The sequence below is a fragment of the Diabrotica virgifera genome, chromosome 2 (genome assembly GCF_917563875.1).
Source record: "Diabrotica virgifera virgifera chromosome 2, PGI_DIABVI_V3a".
NCBI lineage: Eukaryota > Metazoa > Arthropoda > Insecta > Coleoptera > Chrysomelidae > Diabrotica > Diabrotica virgifera.
The window spans coordinates 182578388-182596446 of record NC_065444.1 but is presented as its reverse complement, the minus strand read 5'-3'; the positions used below and the strand labels follow the sequence as shown (position 1 = coordinate 182596446).

Below are 18059 nucleotides of genomic sequence, written 5' to 3'. Positions count from 1 at the left end.
AACACAATTTGGCTTCAGAAATGGACTGGGAACCCGGGACGCACTCTTTGCACTAAATGTGTTATTGCAGAAATGCCGAGATCAAAGGAAAGATGTCTTTGCTGTATTTATTGACTATGAGAAGGCCTTTGATCGAGTACAACATCACAAATTAATTAAAATATTAAAGGATAAAGGAGTTGATAGTCAAGATGTACAGAAAAATGTCAAGAAAAATTATACTGGCGTCAAACAGCGACAGCTTGCATAAATCGAAAATCAACATGAATATCAATATGAAAAATACAAAGAGGTGTCAGACAGGGTTGTATACTCTCCCCACTGTTATTCAATTTATATTCAGATAGAATATTTAAGGAAGCGCTGCATAATTTGGAATGGGGTGTGAAAGTTAATGGAATTCTGATAAATACAATCAGATATGCAGACGATACAGTTATTTTAAGTGATGATATAAATGAATTACAACACCTTTTAAATGCCATTGACACAGTGGGAAGAGATTTTGGCCTAAATATAAACTGTTCAAAAAAATACATGGTATTTAGCCGTTTGGCCCATCAAGATTCACGGTTATATGTTGATGGTCATATAATTCAAAGAGTACCCAGTTTTAAATATCTTGGTTGCCATATTACTGAACAACTAGATCCAGATAAAGAGATAAAATGTAGAATCGAGATAGCCCGCACGACATTTTTAAAAATGAGGTCATTCTTCTGTAATGATACCTTGCAACTTCAACTTCGAAAGCGCATGATTAAATGCTACATTTGGTCAGTCCTCTTGTATGGTGTCGAAGCATGGACATTAAAAATATCCACCATTAACCGTTTGGAGGCCTTTGAAATGTGGCTGCACAGACGTATACTGAAAATACCATGGACGGCTATGCTGACAAATGTGGCAGTCCTTAAGAGAGCAAATGCTACCCGCGAGCTGCTTGAAAATATAAAATATAGAAAGATGGCCTATTTTGGACACGTAGTAAGGGGAGACCGGTATAATATTCTTCAACTTATTATGATGGGTAAAATCGAAGGACGCAGAGGAATTGGTAGAAAGCAGGCCTCTTGGTTGAAAAATATCCGGGAGTGGACAGGAATAAAGAAAGCAGAACACCTATTTAGAATAGCTCGAGACAGATACAGTTTCGCCATGTTAATCGCCAACGTCAAGGGGACTTGATAAGGCACGTTAAGAAGAAGGTATTATAAAAAGTACTTTTATCTACTCTACGTCATATTATGTATAAGTTTTTAGTTTGTGAAAACTGTCATTATAGATAGCAGTGCGTGAAGGATTTAAAGTGTGCGTGAAGTAACAATGTATTTTAAATAGGATTTACTTTTTCGCACTGTTTTAACCTTCGCGTTGTCATGGTGACAATCCTTAACTTTCGCGTTGTCATGGTGATGACAATATGAGCAATGAATTACAACAAAAGTTTTGACAGTTTTGTTGTTTGAAAGTAGTTAGCATTTTTAAATGTCAAAGTTCTAAAAGTTGTAGAATAGAAATGAATTCCAGTTACCAAGAGTTACAGCTTTTTTTATTTGTTTATCGTAGATAAAATATTGTATGAAACTGTGCGTGAAGTACTTTTTGCGAACTTACGCGATTTATAGCACTCCCTCCGTTGTCGCTCGTGCTCTAAGAATCGCGTGCGTTCGCAAAAAGCATACTTCACGAACTGTTTCATAAATAACTATTTTATACTAGTGTAATTTGTGGAATTATAACTTTAACTGTTAATACACCTACTAAAAATTCATATTTTATTCTTTCGAAACATGTTGTGTCCTGTATATAACAAAACCGTGTTATTATAAAAGGTACTTTTTTATTATAGTGTAATTATTGGAATTTTAAGCATTTTAAATCTTCAAATTATTTTATATTCTCTCTATATATAATAAAAACGTTTTATTATAAAAAAGTTGTTTTTTATAAAAGTGTAATTACTTCTTAAATAAACAGAAAAAACCAAGAACTTTTTGTAAACATCTGAGGGATCTTCCTGCTTTCAAAGTCATATTATTTTGATATTTTCAAGATTCCTACACCGACTTTTATCGATATATTTAATTTAAATATTTTAATTGTCATGCGAATATTTACCAGGTCTTCCTGAAATATTATGTTCAAGATATTTTTAGCAACTATTTGATTTGAAAGCAAATATCGTAAATTTGAAAAATGCTCTAGTTACATCAGTTGATGTAGAAAGATATTGTTTCATTTACAAAAATGTATAAGTTGTCTACACATAAGCCATGTTTAAAAAAAATTAAACAGCATTTAATAATTCATATTAGCACAATGTTAAGTACGTAAGCTTAGTTTGTAAAATAAATAAATGTTAATTACTATATGAAGATATTGTAAATATTTTGTAAATAAAACAAATACTACTTTCTCGGTTATTTATATAATATGTATTTATTTTTATATGCATATTTTTTATATAAACATGCATATATTTTTTTAAATACTGCATATTTCATACGTTTTTATTTGCATATTTGCCTAGTCATCGCATAGATGAATATACATTAGAAACCTAACGAGCGATCCACAATTATTGGGATCAAAGCTAGCCGTGTAAAAAATTACGTATGCCATGTTTTAATCTGAATTTATTTCATTGGTTTATCAATTAATTTTGATTAACATTATAAAACATAAAATATCAATCAAAACCTTTAACACAGAACTTTAATCAAAAATAAAAAGAATTAACAAAATTATAAGTAACAATAATAAATAAAATCAAACAAAATGCTGTATATGTTCACCACCAACATCTCTACATAACCTAACTTTTTTTGTTAAGTTGACGTACACTGCAAAGTTGACGTAAACTGGAAAGTATATCTGAATTAAGAATAGACATGCACTGTATAGCTGTCTGTCGTTCAGAGCCACCTATGGTGACAATAATTTTGGATCACACGTTATCTAGCCGTTGTGGCCACTACATGCAAAATTTCATTATGTTTTAGGCGCTTCAGTATTGTTGGGGTGTACTACACCCCATCTGTCGGATGCCGGATTAAGAATTTGTCCATCCAATATAAATTTTGACCGTGTATGTTTTTCCCGTGTTTTGTGTTGTTTTTCATTCGGATGCAGTTTTTCCCGTTACGGACGTGACTGCCTGTAGATATATTGATCTGCTTTACTTCGAGAACCCTTATGTTAATTTTTCTTGCACATTGCAAGATTTTAGAACTCTCCGCCTAAAATACAAAGATATATTTTGCTAGAGGAATACAAATTTAAATTTTCACAATTAACAGTTTCATCTGTACACCACGTATAACTCCAAAATTTGGGTTGAGTATTTCCTTTGTCACATTCCTCTCGTGGGCAAATGTCGACTTGGAAATATACTTTGGACCTCTATCTAGGTACCATATGGTCAGAAATTATTATCATTAATTCTTACCAATTAGCGCCCAGCGTCCTCGTTTGAGGACGGTTTGTTTAGGTGGGGATAAAACAATTTCTGCGTGAATATTTTGTGATTGCCTACCTCAGTGGTTTAGTAGAAGCACTACCGTAGACAAAAGTGTATGTATTGGTGCTTTATTTTTATTTGACGAATTACTAGCCCAAGGCGAAAAGCACGATTTTTAAGTTTACTGAGCTATACTTACATCGGTGTGTATACGTCTTTTATATACAAAGGTGAGTTCAAAAAATTTGTATTTTTTACTAAGTTAGATCCACAACTTGCACAAAAAATACAAAAATGACTACACAGCAAAAAAATGTTAAAAAAATTATAAGAGTATTATGCGTCCTCAAATGAGAACGCTGGGCAAATTCATATATTTTTTGTAAACATTGGTATTTTTAATAACTAATTATTGTCTTCGATTCTAGGATGAGACAAAAATATCTATTAGAGAAAATTATTAGAGAAAACCCAACTGCAAAATGTCCTACCAAACAATAAAAAGACCTAGAAGCCTCGAGGTGCATATGACTGGTGCTTTGACAACAACAATACAAATGTGTTTTTATGGGAACCAATTATGATACGGTTTTTTTCACCAACCAAGTTCAACAATTGAGTAAAAAAAAGACAGTACAAGATTCCCAACTATCCACTATTTCAAACATATAGGTGGCGTAGATCAACATGATTGGTTATAAGAAAAACACCATATATCTGTAAGTGGAAAAAATGGCGTCTTATTACACGAATGATAGATATGGCTATCATAAATGGGTGCGTGCTATACAACATGATATATAAAGGGAAAAATATATCCATAAAATTATTTTGGGCGACAAGTAGCTTATTCATATCTAAAAAGTAAACATGACGTAAGAATAAGCAAAGATCGGCTATTTTGCCTACCAAGCACATCAAGGCATTGTGATTTCTAAACTAGCAAGTCTTTGCAACTGGTCCAGTTTGAGGAAGGCACTTTTTTGTGGCACCTTTGGCAGGTTTCATGGTAGTAAATTTCATAATTTTTTACAGTCCAATATCATAAAGTGTCATTTAATTTACCGCATGCTTAAGTGACTAGGTCATTTGCATAACCCAGGACATGACGTCTCTCGTTACTGAGTCTAGATATCAGCCCATTTGTAATAGGAGATCATACCACACGGACACCCCTAATTACTTTTGCTGATACTGTATCTCCAAGTTAAGGGTACGTATATCACACGGCTCAGCGTGTCGTCTCTCTATTTGCAGCGAATCTTCTAGTTTATTCCTTCCAGACGAATAGTCCTTGTGATTGTTTGATGGTCCTCTCCTAATCACCTCTTAGTCTTTTATCCAGAGCGTACTGTACTCTCTGTATGGTTGTACGGTCACTTAAATGGCTATTTTCGTTTTCCTGATCGATACTCTAATGTTCCTGATGTAGAGGACTTTCAAGCAATACACCATGCCTAATGTGCCTATCGAGCAGTTTTTCTATAGAAGAAGAGCACAAGTCCTGAATAGGGATAGCAATAACGGTTTACACAGATTTGGGTATATTTTTATAAGCCTCAATGTTTGCACGTTCTCCAGTTTTAAGATAGTAGGTAGGTAGTATTGTACCTACTTTCAAATAAACTATAATTATATTCAACATTTTAAATAAACAGTGTGTAAGATTGACAACTCTTTAGGACTTTGTTAATTTATTAAATGTTTGGTACTTTCGCTCGTTTGTGATTTTAAAATTTTCTCTTACTTTGTATTACACTGATAACTCCTATTTGTCCAGGCATTGAAGCACAGTTCAAGCACAAGTACTGTCGATTTTTGGCGTAGTAAGACGGATTTTAATGTAGTTTGATGTGTCGGATTCGTGAGAATGTCAGGAAATTTTGTGAACTAATGCAATGAATAAGAAATCTCAAATTAACAAATTAACGCAAATTAACGCAAAAGATGGAAAACATAATACATTGTGAAACAAAAAGAGATAAAACTAGTAGAGGTGGAAATTATTGATATAAACGTATAAATTAACATTACATTACATAGTTTCCACCTTTAGACGTATCTGAGGAGTATGCCAACTGTCACTATGACAGGAGAATTTTATAAAATACTCCTGTCACCGACGTCTAAAGGTGGGAAACTATGTAATGTTAATTTATACGTTTATATGGAGAATTTCCACCACTACTAGTTTCATCTCTTTTTGTCTGACAACTTAATATATGTTTTCCATCTTTTGCGTTATTTGGCCGGTTATTAGCGCGCTTATCACTGTATAGTATGTATTTTTATTTCGTAAATTACTGTTAATTTTAGTATTTGTAATCGGTTGTATTTAAAATTTTATTTTCAAAAATAAAGTTTTTTTGTAAAATTTTATAGTCAAATTCATATTTATCTTTTTCACCCAATAGGGTGTCAACAGATGGTGATATTAAATATACATATTTGAAATAATATTAAGTATAAATTTCTACAAATTTTATTCACTACCATAAGCAAATATGCTGGTGTTGTAACTGACATCATGTTCATACAGTGCTAGTCAAAATTCCGTACCCCCCCCCCTCGTATCTTTTGAACGGTTATACCTATAATAGTGAAATTTGGAGGGAGAAAATAAACGGACGTAAGCTTCTTAACTAGTTATGACAGGTGACGTAATAGTGACAGATGACTTTACAGCGCCACTATGCCTGATAATTTTAAATGGGACCTTATGGCAAGTGATACATCGTTTGAAAGGTATTGAAAATACCTATTCAGTCATACTAATTTTGTTAAAGTATAAGCTAATTTTGATGAATAAATGAAATAAATATAAAATTGTAGTTCCGCATTTAATTAATAAAAATTCTAAATTCCGCCTATGATTACTTCTAAAAAATATTGACGTTGTCGTAAAAACTACTAGAGAATTGAAAAACGTTAACTTTTTGGACAAAAAAACCATAGGCGGACATTTGAATTTTTATTAAATAAATGCGAAACTACAATATTATGTTTATTTAATTTATTCACCAAAATCAAAATCAACTTAAACCCAAAAAATTTAGTATGACTGAATAGGTATTTTGAAGACCTTTCAAACGATGTATCACTTGCCATAAGGTCTTATTAAAAATTTTTGGTCACAGTGGCTCTGTAACGTCATATGTCACTATTACGTCACCTGTCATGACTAGTTAAGAAGATTACGTTCGTTTATTTCCTCCCTCCAAATTTCACTATTGTAGGTATAACCGTTTAAAAGATAAGAGGGGGTACGGACTTTTGACTAGCACTGTATATTTTTAATCAGACATGGATAATATCCACGCAATTTTTAGTCTTACAAATACTTTTCAACAAATACCAGTGCAAAAGTGGTAGGGTCGATGCACATCAAAACACATTATATAAGGCTTCATTAAAAGTTTTACCTTAAAACTGCTAAATCCAATGTTTGTTATTAGCTTCTTAATTTCAGCGAGGAAGCTTTATAGATACGATCGACAGAAAAGACATTCCGCGATACAATGTCGGCATGCAGATGAAACAGATGAGCATCGCGTCCGTCCGTCCGCATCGCAGCCTCCCTCGATGATGCTAGGGATGATTGATCAGCCCCCTAATTGGATGATCGATGGGTTAAGTTCATCAAGTGCCGTTCGCACCATCATTCTCTTCTCGTGGCCTTCCTGATTTCGAGTACGTTGAAATTAGGCCGACATATTTCCGCCTTTTCCGCTTCCCCAATACCCCGCTAGCCCCCTTTTGCCCCAACGACATGTACACGCTGGCCGGGTATGTTCGATACTTAACAAATGATGTTTCGGGGGTTGAGTAAACAAGGACTGTCGAAAGAGGGATCTTGTTTATGTTGTTGTCTTTCTAAGCGAGCAAAGCTAGCGAAATAAAGTTATAAAAGGTTAGAATAACTAAATTGAACAATAATAGAGCAAAGATACTATTAGGTGTCAAGCAGATATGGAGAGTTGGAGCGTCTGGTTAAAAATAAATGTATATAAAGTTTAGTCTATTACTTTCCCCTTTCTCTTTCACTATCTCCTTTTCACAAATAGACACACTTTAATTTTCGAAAATCTACACAGTATCGTGATCTCATATCTAAACAGATTTTAGTTTCCATCCGTCTCTGTTCTTTGTTTATAGTAGAAGCACAGAAAAAATATGCTCATAATAATTACAAGAGACAAGAGTTGAGACTTCTGAGCTTCACGGATGAGGCATAATGATGCTGAAATAGCTATATGGAGATGGTGGTCCAACTCTGAATCAAATATAAACAAAACCTGCCTTGATCTTTTTTTATCAATTACAAGAGACTTGCAAGCCTAAGCAGTTATGCTTTTAAATCTTGGTCACTCGCAAAATATCTTTACTTTTTGACCACTCGCAAAGTTCTATAATAGCCCCACATAAATTAAACCCAGGTTTGCGAAGAAATGTGTTAAAATTAAGTTTTGATGCATTAGCTAATTAAAATAAAAAACAAATGATTGACAAATCAAATTCAATTAAGAATTGTTTACTTTCTTACTTTGTTACTTACTTAGGAATTGTTACTTTTAAATAAAAAATTAAAATTCATTCATTCAGTCATTCTATAAAAAACTGAAATATTTAAAAAATGAGTAATGACATCACAAATTAGTTCTTTGGAAACGTTAAACTAAAGAACTTTTTAACTAAGTAAAATAAATAAACCTATCTTTCATCATAAGAATTGCAAATAAACTTCATATGATTTTGGCACATAGTTTTTTTTTGCAAAAATTTCAGTGACTCATTATTTTGCATCCTAAGGGAAAGAATAGAACAAGTGGGTCGCGGTGGAGGTGGAGGTGGAGGTGGAGGTGGAGATGGACGTCGCGGTCGATGTCGATATCCATGTAAAACAAACACATTGTAGTGAATGGAAGAGAACAGAGCAGGTAAGTCGCGGTGGAGGTTTAGCACGATGCCATCCAGGAGGTTTACATCGATGCTTTAAAAAATTAAATGAGTTTGTTTTAAATGGATGTCTACTGCGCGGCCTACAAGGATGCTTCCCTGTGATTGGTCCGTTCGAAGACAAGTTGTCATTACCTGCGCTATCTGAGTTGATACTTTTTATATAATCCCTTTTTTGTATTCAGTTTATTTTTGAATTTCTAAAGCACTTAAATACAGTAAATTTGTGAAATATGAAGGAGGATCTGATTATTTACAGCTTCGCGGTGGAGGTTTAGCACGATGCCATCCAGGAGGTTTACATCGATGCTTTAAAAAATTAAATGAGTTTGTTTTAAATGGCTGTCTACTGCGCGGCCTACAAGGATGCTTCCCTGTGATTGGTCCGTTCGAAGACAAGTTGTCATTACCTGCGCTATCTGAGTTGATATTTTTTATATAATCCCTTTTTTTGTATTCAGTTTATTTTTGAATTTCTAAAGCACTTAAATACAGTAAATTTGTGAAATATTAAGGAGGATCTGATTATTTACAGCTGATATTTCATCACTATCATCACTTGACTGACATAACATCGCAAAAGCACAGTCTTTTTGTCATTAAAATTTCATTAAACTACATCACTTGATAGTGGTTCTAGCTCGACTGACAGCGCAGGTGACCTCCTTGCTATCTGGTGTCGACATCGACCGCGACTTAACTAGTAGCATCCACCCCTAAGGGTAAGAACAGAACAAGTAGGTCGAGGTGGAGGTGTAGGTCGCTGTGGATGCTACTAGTTAAGTCCCGGTCACATAGCAAGGAGGCCACCTGCGCTGTCAGTCGAGCTAGAACCACTATCAAGTGATGTAGTTTAATGAAATTTGAATGACAAAAAGACTGTGCCTTTGCGATGTTGTGTCAGTCAAGTGATGATAGTGATGAAATGTCAGCTGTAAATAATCAGATCCTCCTTCATATTTCAAAAATTTACTGTATTTGAGTGCTTTAGAAATTCAAAAATAAACTAAATACAAAATAGGGATTATATAAAAAGTATCAACTCAGATAGCGCAAGTAATGACAACTTGTCTTCGAACGGACCTATCACAGGAAAGCATCCTTGTAGGCCGCGCAGTAGACATCCATGTAAAACAAACTCATTTTATTTTTAAAAGCATCGATGTAAACCTCCTAGATGGCATCACGCTAAGCCTCCACTGCGACTTACCTGCTCTGTTCTCTTCCATTCACTACAATGTGTTTGTTTTACATGGATATCGACATCGACCGCGACCTCCACCTCAACCGCGACCCACTTGTTCTGTTTTTACCCTTAGAGTCACTACAAACAGTACACCGTTGCTTTTTTGCTAGTGAAAATTCTTTAAAACTAGACCCTGATATATTCAGCATCCTTTTTATTCGTTTCGAGGTTTTAAATATGTCTTGAACCATCATACTCAAGTCCACACATTGCACGTACTCTGATATTATCATATTTTGTTAGGATGGGATTTTATTACAAGTGTAGATGACTAGCCGCTGATACCAAAAATGTCTAAAATATAAAAAAAATCCCAATGGCCAGCGTAAACAGATCCTGGGAATAATATAGTTGCCACAAATTTGACAGCTGTATCCATACTGTATTTAGTTTCATTCTAAAATAAAAATATTTCTGGTTTTTGTTCATTTGTGGTAGTAATAAAATTGTCATTACATATTATCATATATTGTAGATATCAACAACATTTTTTTTTCGTTTTGAAAAGTCTGACACCAGGGTCAAGGGTAGTTTATAGTGAAATACAAAAATTTCCAACGGTATGTCGACCGACAAAAGCAGATGGGATTTATTATTTATTTTTTCGTAATGTGTACACCATAGCTGTTTAATTTTGCAACAATTCCTCCGCTAATGGTAGGCTACTGTATCAATTATCATATATCAGGTTTCTTACAGATGCCAAAATAGATGGACAAAGTCTCGTCATTATATCCCTTGGCTTATAGCTTACCTGGAACGGCCTTCTCGTTGTTGGGCAAGTTATGGTTCAGTGTGATAAATCTAAAATGTTTTTGTATCGCATAATGCAACATTTTTTAAGCCGTATGATCTTGTTTACTTGGGATATCTATCTATCTGATTAGCCTTCTTCGGTCAATCTTTGGACAAAGGCCTCCCAAATCTTTTTCCATTCTTCTCTGTCTGTCACTACAGTCATAAACCGAGAGCCCACAGACTTCTTGATATCATCTACTTATCTCATTTGGGGTCTTCCTTTGCTTCGTTTATGTTCCCAGTTCTCCAGTTTATAGCAATTTTGTTCCGTCTGTCTCCTTTTTGCCTTATATTGTGTCCAACAAATCTCCATTTAAATTTTGTTTTCTTTCTTATCCACTCGTTTCTCTTTTTATCCATTAGTCTAATGTGCAACATTTATCTTTCCATTGCTTTATGCGTTTTTCTGATTTTGTCTATGATGTTTCTTTTTATAATTTTATAAACGTCTACGTTTGGGAATTATAAGTGAGATCAGAGATAACATTAATCGTATACCTTGGTCTTAATATGTTGTGGATATCTTTTGTTTTTAAGAATGTAGCTTTGGGGTGGCGATTACGCGAATGCTGGTTTATTACGCAATCAAATTTAAAGTGGACTGTAGGGAAAGAATAACAAAAAAATCTTACCTTATTCTAACTGGTAGGTCGAGAAGTCTTCAGTTATTAGTAAGGTGAAGGAAGGAGGGAGAAAGGGTTAATTTATTTTTTACTATAACTGAAACCGGCGTTTTTTGGCGACACTTGATAACTATGCGAAACGACTTAACAATTGAATTTGTTCTTACTTACTGAGGACCAAGCGCGACTGGATTTTCAGGGTCGTTACTTTGAACACAAAGAGGACGCGAATTCAAAAGACACTCGATTTGTGTCAGAACAGTTAAAAATTCTTCGTAAGTAAGCATCTGATTCCCCACAACTCTACTTAAATGAAGTTTTACACTTTTTATATTGCTTTCCCAAATACCACCGAAGTGACTGCCATAAGGTACGTTCATTTTCCAAGAAATTTTGGTATTATTAAGTTCCTGTTGGAATGCATCTTTATAAGTTTTTGAAGCAGTTAATTGATATATTTCATCGAGGACTCTTTTGGCACCAACAAAATTTGTGCCATTATCTGAATATAAAACCTTACAATTTCCACGGCGAGATAAAAATCTTTTGAAAGCGGCTAAGAAACAATCTGTAGAGAGCGAGGAGGCTAACTCAAGATGTATGGCTTTCGTACATAGACAAACAAACAAACATACGTAAGCATTTTGAGTTTTTACGCCACGATATTTTCCTATAGTAATGGAAAACGCACCAGTATAATCTACACCAGTGTGTAAAAAGGCGTTTGCCTGATTGACTCTTACGGCGGGTAAGTCAGCCATCATAGGATAGGTAGGTTTAGGATTAAGACGAAAACAACGATTACATCTCCAAATTCTATTTTTGATGGCCTGACGACTAGATAGTATCCAATAAGTTGTTCTCAGAAGATTTTGCAACAAATACGCTCCAGCATGTAAATGCAATTTATGGAAATAATCTATTAACAAAATGGTTAAAGGATCGGCTTTGGGCAACAAAATCGGATGTTTTTGTTCAAAACTACATTGGGAGTTGGACAAACGTCCACCTACTCTAATTATTCCATTTTCAATACATGGATTCAAACGACGTATGGAAGATTTTACAACGAGATTTTGAGAAAGGGCTTTATATTCTTCAGAAAAATGTTTTTGCTGGACAGCTCGAATTAATTCAATTTCTGCAATTTTTAAATCAAATAGAGATATCCGTTTATTTAAAGGCAATTTTCTAAGAAATCTCAATACGTAACTGTGGAATTTAAAAGTTTCGACCAATTGGAAAAATATTCAATAAGAGTATACAGCGGAGAAATTACACGAGTGACATTACCAAAGAAGGTTTGTGATCTATATTCAGAATCACAAATCATAATTTCCTGTCCGTTGACGGACTGAATAGGCCAATATTCTGGCTTCAACAGTAACCAATTTGGACCAGTAAACCATGTGGGATGGTTGACTAACTAAGAAGGAAACAAACCTCGAGAGGCGCAATCAACAACATTTTCCTTTCCAGGAACAAAAAACCAATACTGTGACGGAACCATCTTATGAATATCTGAGAACTTTATCCAATTTAAGACAATTATGGAATCACTTAAGGCAAAAATTTTATCAATATTATGTCTAGGAGAATAAGTTTCAATAGCATGTGAAAGAAGCTTTGAGAGAAGAAGCGCTCCACAAATCTCTAATCGAGGAAGAGTTATTTTAGACATTGGAGATATTTTAGATTGAGAGTACAGTAAAGTAACTTTAACTTGACCTGTACAATTAACAACCCTGGAATAAACAATGGCTGCATATCCAGCAGCACTTGCATCTGAAAATCCTAAAAAAGACAACGACGAATTATATGTAACTGCAATATGGCGTGGAATTTGTATTTTGTATAGGACATGAAATTCATTTTGAAATTTTTCCCATGCTATTTCGATTTCTTTTGGTACAGTACTATCCCAATCTACCATTAGAGTCCAAAGTTTTTTTATCCAAATTTTAAGCAAGAGGGTTATAGGAGATAGGAATCCCAAGGGATCAAACATACGAGCAACAAGTGAGAGTATGTTTCTTTTTGTACAAAGAGTCGATGAAGGTATTTCTAACCCAAAACTAAAATTGTCACATTTTTCTTCCCATTGCAATCCTAACACTTTGGAGACTGACTTATCAAATTGTTTGGTTTTGACCAATTGAAGGGGTTCGGGTATTGTCGATAGTAGATCGTTCGAGTTCGACATCCATTTGGTTAGTTTAAAACCACCTTTTTGAAACAAATTAACTAACTGAGTGTGTGTAACTATAGCTTCAGAAACATTTGGAAAACTGCTAATAAAATCGTCTACATACATATCTCTTAAAATTGGGATGATAGCATCAGGAAAATTTTTAGATTCGTTATTACATAATTGTTTTATTACCCTGAGACTAAGATATGGTGAGGATTTTACTCCAAAAGTTAAAGTATTTAATTGGAAAATAGAAATAGGATCATTGGTATCAAATCTCCACAAAACTCTTTGAAACGAACAATGAGATTCAACCACTTTAACCTGCCTCTACATTTGTTTCAAATCAGCGACAATTGCGATTGGAAAAAGACGAAAATTCAACAATATTGTGGTAGGATTATTTTGTAATTTTGGACCTTTATAAAGAATTTCATTTAATGACGGTCCTTTACTAGTTTTCATAGAGGCATCAAAGACTATTCTACAAGGAGTGGATGGGCTATCTGGTTTAAAAACACAATGATGGGGAATATAATACGACAACGAATCAATGGTTTGAATGGGAACTAAACTCATGTGCTTTTGGTCTAAATAATCTTGAAAGATATCACAGTAAAGCTTTCTAAGTTCTGGGTTTGGTGCGAGGCGATTTTCTAAGGACAACAATCTATTTTTAGCAAGAACAAAAGAATCACCCAGTACATTAGGATCATTTTGGAACGGCAACGAAACTGTGTATCTACCATCTGCATCTCTACATACATTTTCTAAAAATAAATTTTCACAAATTTCATCTTCTGATGAACTATTAGTAACAGTGGACAAATCCTCTAATTCATACATTCTTTCGAACAAGGAATCTAAATTCAACAAAGGGTTACAGACGAAACAAAAATATGTGTGGATTTTTTCAAAATTTGGTGCAGCTGAGCCCATGACTACATAACCTAAACTAGTCTCAATAGCTGATAGAGAATCTTCGCACGACACTCTATTACAACCAATGATATTTGAAAAGACAGATAAGCCTAAAATACCATCTATCTTGCCAGGAAAAAAGAAATTCGGGTCAGCTAAATTCAAGTGTTCTATACTGTTATTACAGTCTTTATCAACTCGTTGATCTGGCAACTTATTAGAGATTGTGTCTATAAGCAACACTTCTATAGGATATTGTATTTTTTTATCAAAATGAGAAAAGATAACAATGTTGGTTTTACCTACTATCAAGGTGGTTGATCCTCCTATACCAGAGACTGTCAAATTTAATTTCGAATAACTTAGGCCTAATTTTCGGGAACAATCAAAAGTAAGAAAATTAGCAGAAGAACCACTATCTAACAAAAATCTAACCTTGCAGTGGCGGCTCGTCAGAGGAGGCAAGGGAGGCTCAGCCTCCCATAAATTTTTTACACACTCTACACTGTTTTGTTTATCATGAATCGCGAAAACAACAAGTACTCACTATTGTACAACGTGTAAATTCCATATTATCACTAATTATCCATACGTACGGAGCATTAGCATTAGAACGCTGATGGCGTCTCAGTTTTATTACATATATTATTGTAGGCAGGACCCTGGGTTATCCCGAGATGCATGAACGGAGCACGGAGCCGAGAAGCCCAACAGTATCCGTTGCTAATGCTCCGTGCAGCGCAGCAGGCGTTTAAGGAGACCCGGTCTCCTAACAGTGGCATCTACGGTGCCATCACACGCTTCCCGGAGATATACCAAGGGAGGCAGAATAGCTTCTCGGCTCCGTTGCGTGGTTGCGTGCGTCTCGGGACAACGAATTTTAGGGTCCTGACTAAAAATAATGAAAAATCTAGAAGTGCGAATTTTGTTATGAAGTTTGGTATGTGGGGTCATAATAATATTTGGAACAACTTGCTCAAATAAATTTTTCCGATATCTCTCACTCAAAGCAAAATATCGGTAATTTATGGTGTTTTGGAATTCGCAGTAGGCCCCGTTTAGAATTAAAAAAATTCAGTTGAGTATCTTAAAAAATTTGAAGCTTCATTATGTATGGGCTGCAAAACTTCAAATCTGTATTTATTTTGATATGCGAGGTATCTATTTAGGTACAAATAGATGGAATTGTTAACAAATAAACGACACAAACTTTGGTATTAAACTTTTACAATTAGACTATTTTTAAAATGATATGATATCATGAAATTATGAATTAGGATATATTATGAAATGTAAATAAAAAATGGTCAAAAAATGGGGCTTTAAATTACATTTTTTGGCGCATTTTTTTGCTAGTGCAAATTTGTCTACATATTTTACAGTTAGGTATAGCCTCCCCTATTGTAAAAATCACGAGCCGCCACTGTAACCTTGTGAGCACTACCCCATTTATCAACAACTTTAACCATTATTTTCCCAAAGAGACTAACAGAACTCGATTCTGATTCATTTGGGATATTTTTAGAATGGCGGACATGTAAACTAGAAGGATTATCAGAAGAACCAGAGGTAGGCTCAGTACTAGTGGAGGGAAATGGAACATTTTCATTAGGCGGAGTAGTATTTGGCTTATGCAAAAATGAATGGTGCCTAGCTTTGCATGTAACACAAGAAAATTTTGACGGACAATTGGATACTCGATGCTTTGAAGAAAAACAATTTAAACATAAATTATTTTCCTTCACTAATTTAAATCTGGATTCAAATGGTAGCCCTAAAAAGTGCTTACAGTCTTTGATTAAATGTGTGCCTTTTTTACAAACAACACAATCTATAGAGGAATACTTATTCTGTTCTTGCAAATGAAACGATTTGTTCTGTTTTTGAAACGAAGAATTATTTTTGGAATTCCTTGATCTCTCATTTTTAATAAGAGCTGTACTACGTTGACGTAAACATTTCAATAACTCATCATAAGCGGGTACATCATTATTATTTCTTAATAAATCAAATGAATCTATGGTATCTTGTGGTAATTTTAACATAGCTAAATAAGTTAAAATATGATCATCTAAATTATCGAGATTTAATCGTTTTATGCCTGGTTGCACCAACAGATCTTAAGCTCCAGCTTAGCTAAGCTCTACTTATAGATAGGGCCTCCTTGAGTATCACTTACGTTGCACCATAATTTTAGATTCTTACCTTATTATCAATTATATCTATTATTATATTATGGTATTCTTATTGTAATATATTATAATTATATTATATTAATTCCTATGATATTCTCGATTTAAGCCTAAGATCTCTTGGTGCAACCGGGCATTAGTGCAGAAACATTAGTATCAAACTTTTCCAAAAATATTTCCAAATATTTCCATTATTAGATTGCAAACCGCGAAAATTAACAATTCGATCCATATAGAGATTAAACAAATATTTTTTATCATTATATCTTTCAACAAGCATATTCCAAATAATATCATAATTATTAGGAATGGGTTCTATTGAGCTACAGCTTTTCAACGCTTTCCCGGAAATACAACTCAACAAATACTGCAGCTTATCGGACTTGGGATATTCTATTTTGTTATGAACAAATTGTTTGAAATTTTCATAGAAAACAGGCCACAGAGATCTATCTTCACCATCAAACTTAACTAATTCAAATTTAGGCATTTTAATATTAGAATTATTAGTAATATTGGGATTATTACTCAAAACAACAGGTTTATTTATTAATAATGAAGCTAAATATTCAATATTGGAGTAGAGATCATAAAATGCATCTAAATGCGTATGGTAAGCAACGCCAGCGTCTGGCTCCATCTCTTGTTTTAATATAACGATATCTTGAACAATTTCCTCATATTCTGATAGAGTTTTTTCGAAAGTACTATACCTAACTGCAAAGTTACGCATTTTTGAGGCATTTTCTGGATCTTTTTCTAAGGCCGACCCAGCATCGTAACATAATTGAGCCCTACGAAAGATAGTTTCACGTTTAGAGCATAATCGCTCCAATTTTAGTTCGTTTTGACTTTTAGGCATGTTTAATAATAAAGATTGAAATTCTTTCAAAAAATTATCAATGATGAAGAAATAAAATGGAACAAAAACCAAAATATGTCAAGAATAGTAGTTAGGTGTATATATTTTTTCAACAATTACTAAAATTTTATTAAACTAAATCCAAACAAATTATTTTTAGGCTTGCAAAATATCCAAATCAAATATATTTACTTAATCAAAATCGATTTCACTAAGCGATGGGTTCAGAAGCAAAAACACGAATTCAATGTTCTAACTATAGTCGACCGAAGAACAAGGTTTTTCTATACATGACAAAAAAGGATACCTACACGACGATTTAATTAGATTTTAACACGACAAAATATACTATACCGATTGCAATTATAATTTTAAATAAATTATTCCAATGCGAAAAATACGATAGATCTTGAACCGGCAAAACAACAACGAAATTGATTCAAGAGGATCGCGACTAGAAGGCCAAAACTTATGGGGTGGCGATTACGCGATTGCTGGTTTATTACGCAATCAAATTTAAAGTGGACTGTAGGGAAAGAATAACAAAAAAATCTTACCTTATTTTAACTGGTAGGTCGAGAAGTCTTCAGTTATTAGTAAGGTGAAGGAAGGAGGGAGAAAGGGTTAATTTATTTTTTACTATAACTGAAACCGGCGTTTTTTGGCGACACTTGATAACTATGCGAAACGACTTAACAATTGAATTTGTTCTTACTTACTGAGGACCACGACTAGTTAGTACTAACGAGAGGTAATTAAAGAGAAAACAAAAAATTTAGTACAATATCTGGGCAAGAAAATAGGCCA

General features: G+C 34.0%; 1 protein-coding gene across 1 annotated transcript; it reads right to left on the bottom strand.

Annotated features, from left to right (window-relative positions):
* Positions 1-12512: 12512 nt before the first annotated feature.
* LOC126880877 (uncharacterized) lies at positions 12513-13400 on the bottom strand. Its single transcript, XM_050644948.1, has one exon. It carries the CDS (start codon positions 13398-13400, stop codon positions 12513-12515), a length of 888 nt encoding a protein of 295 aa, XP_050500905.1.
* Positions 13401-18059: the final 4659 nt, after the last annotated feature.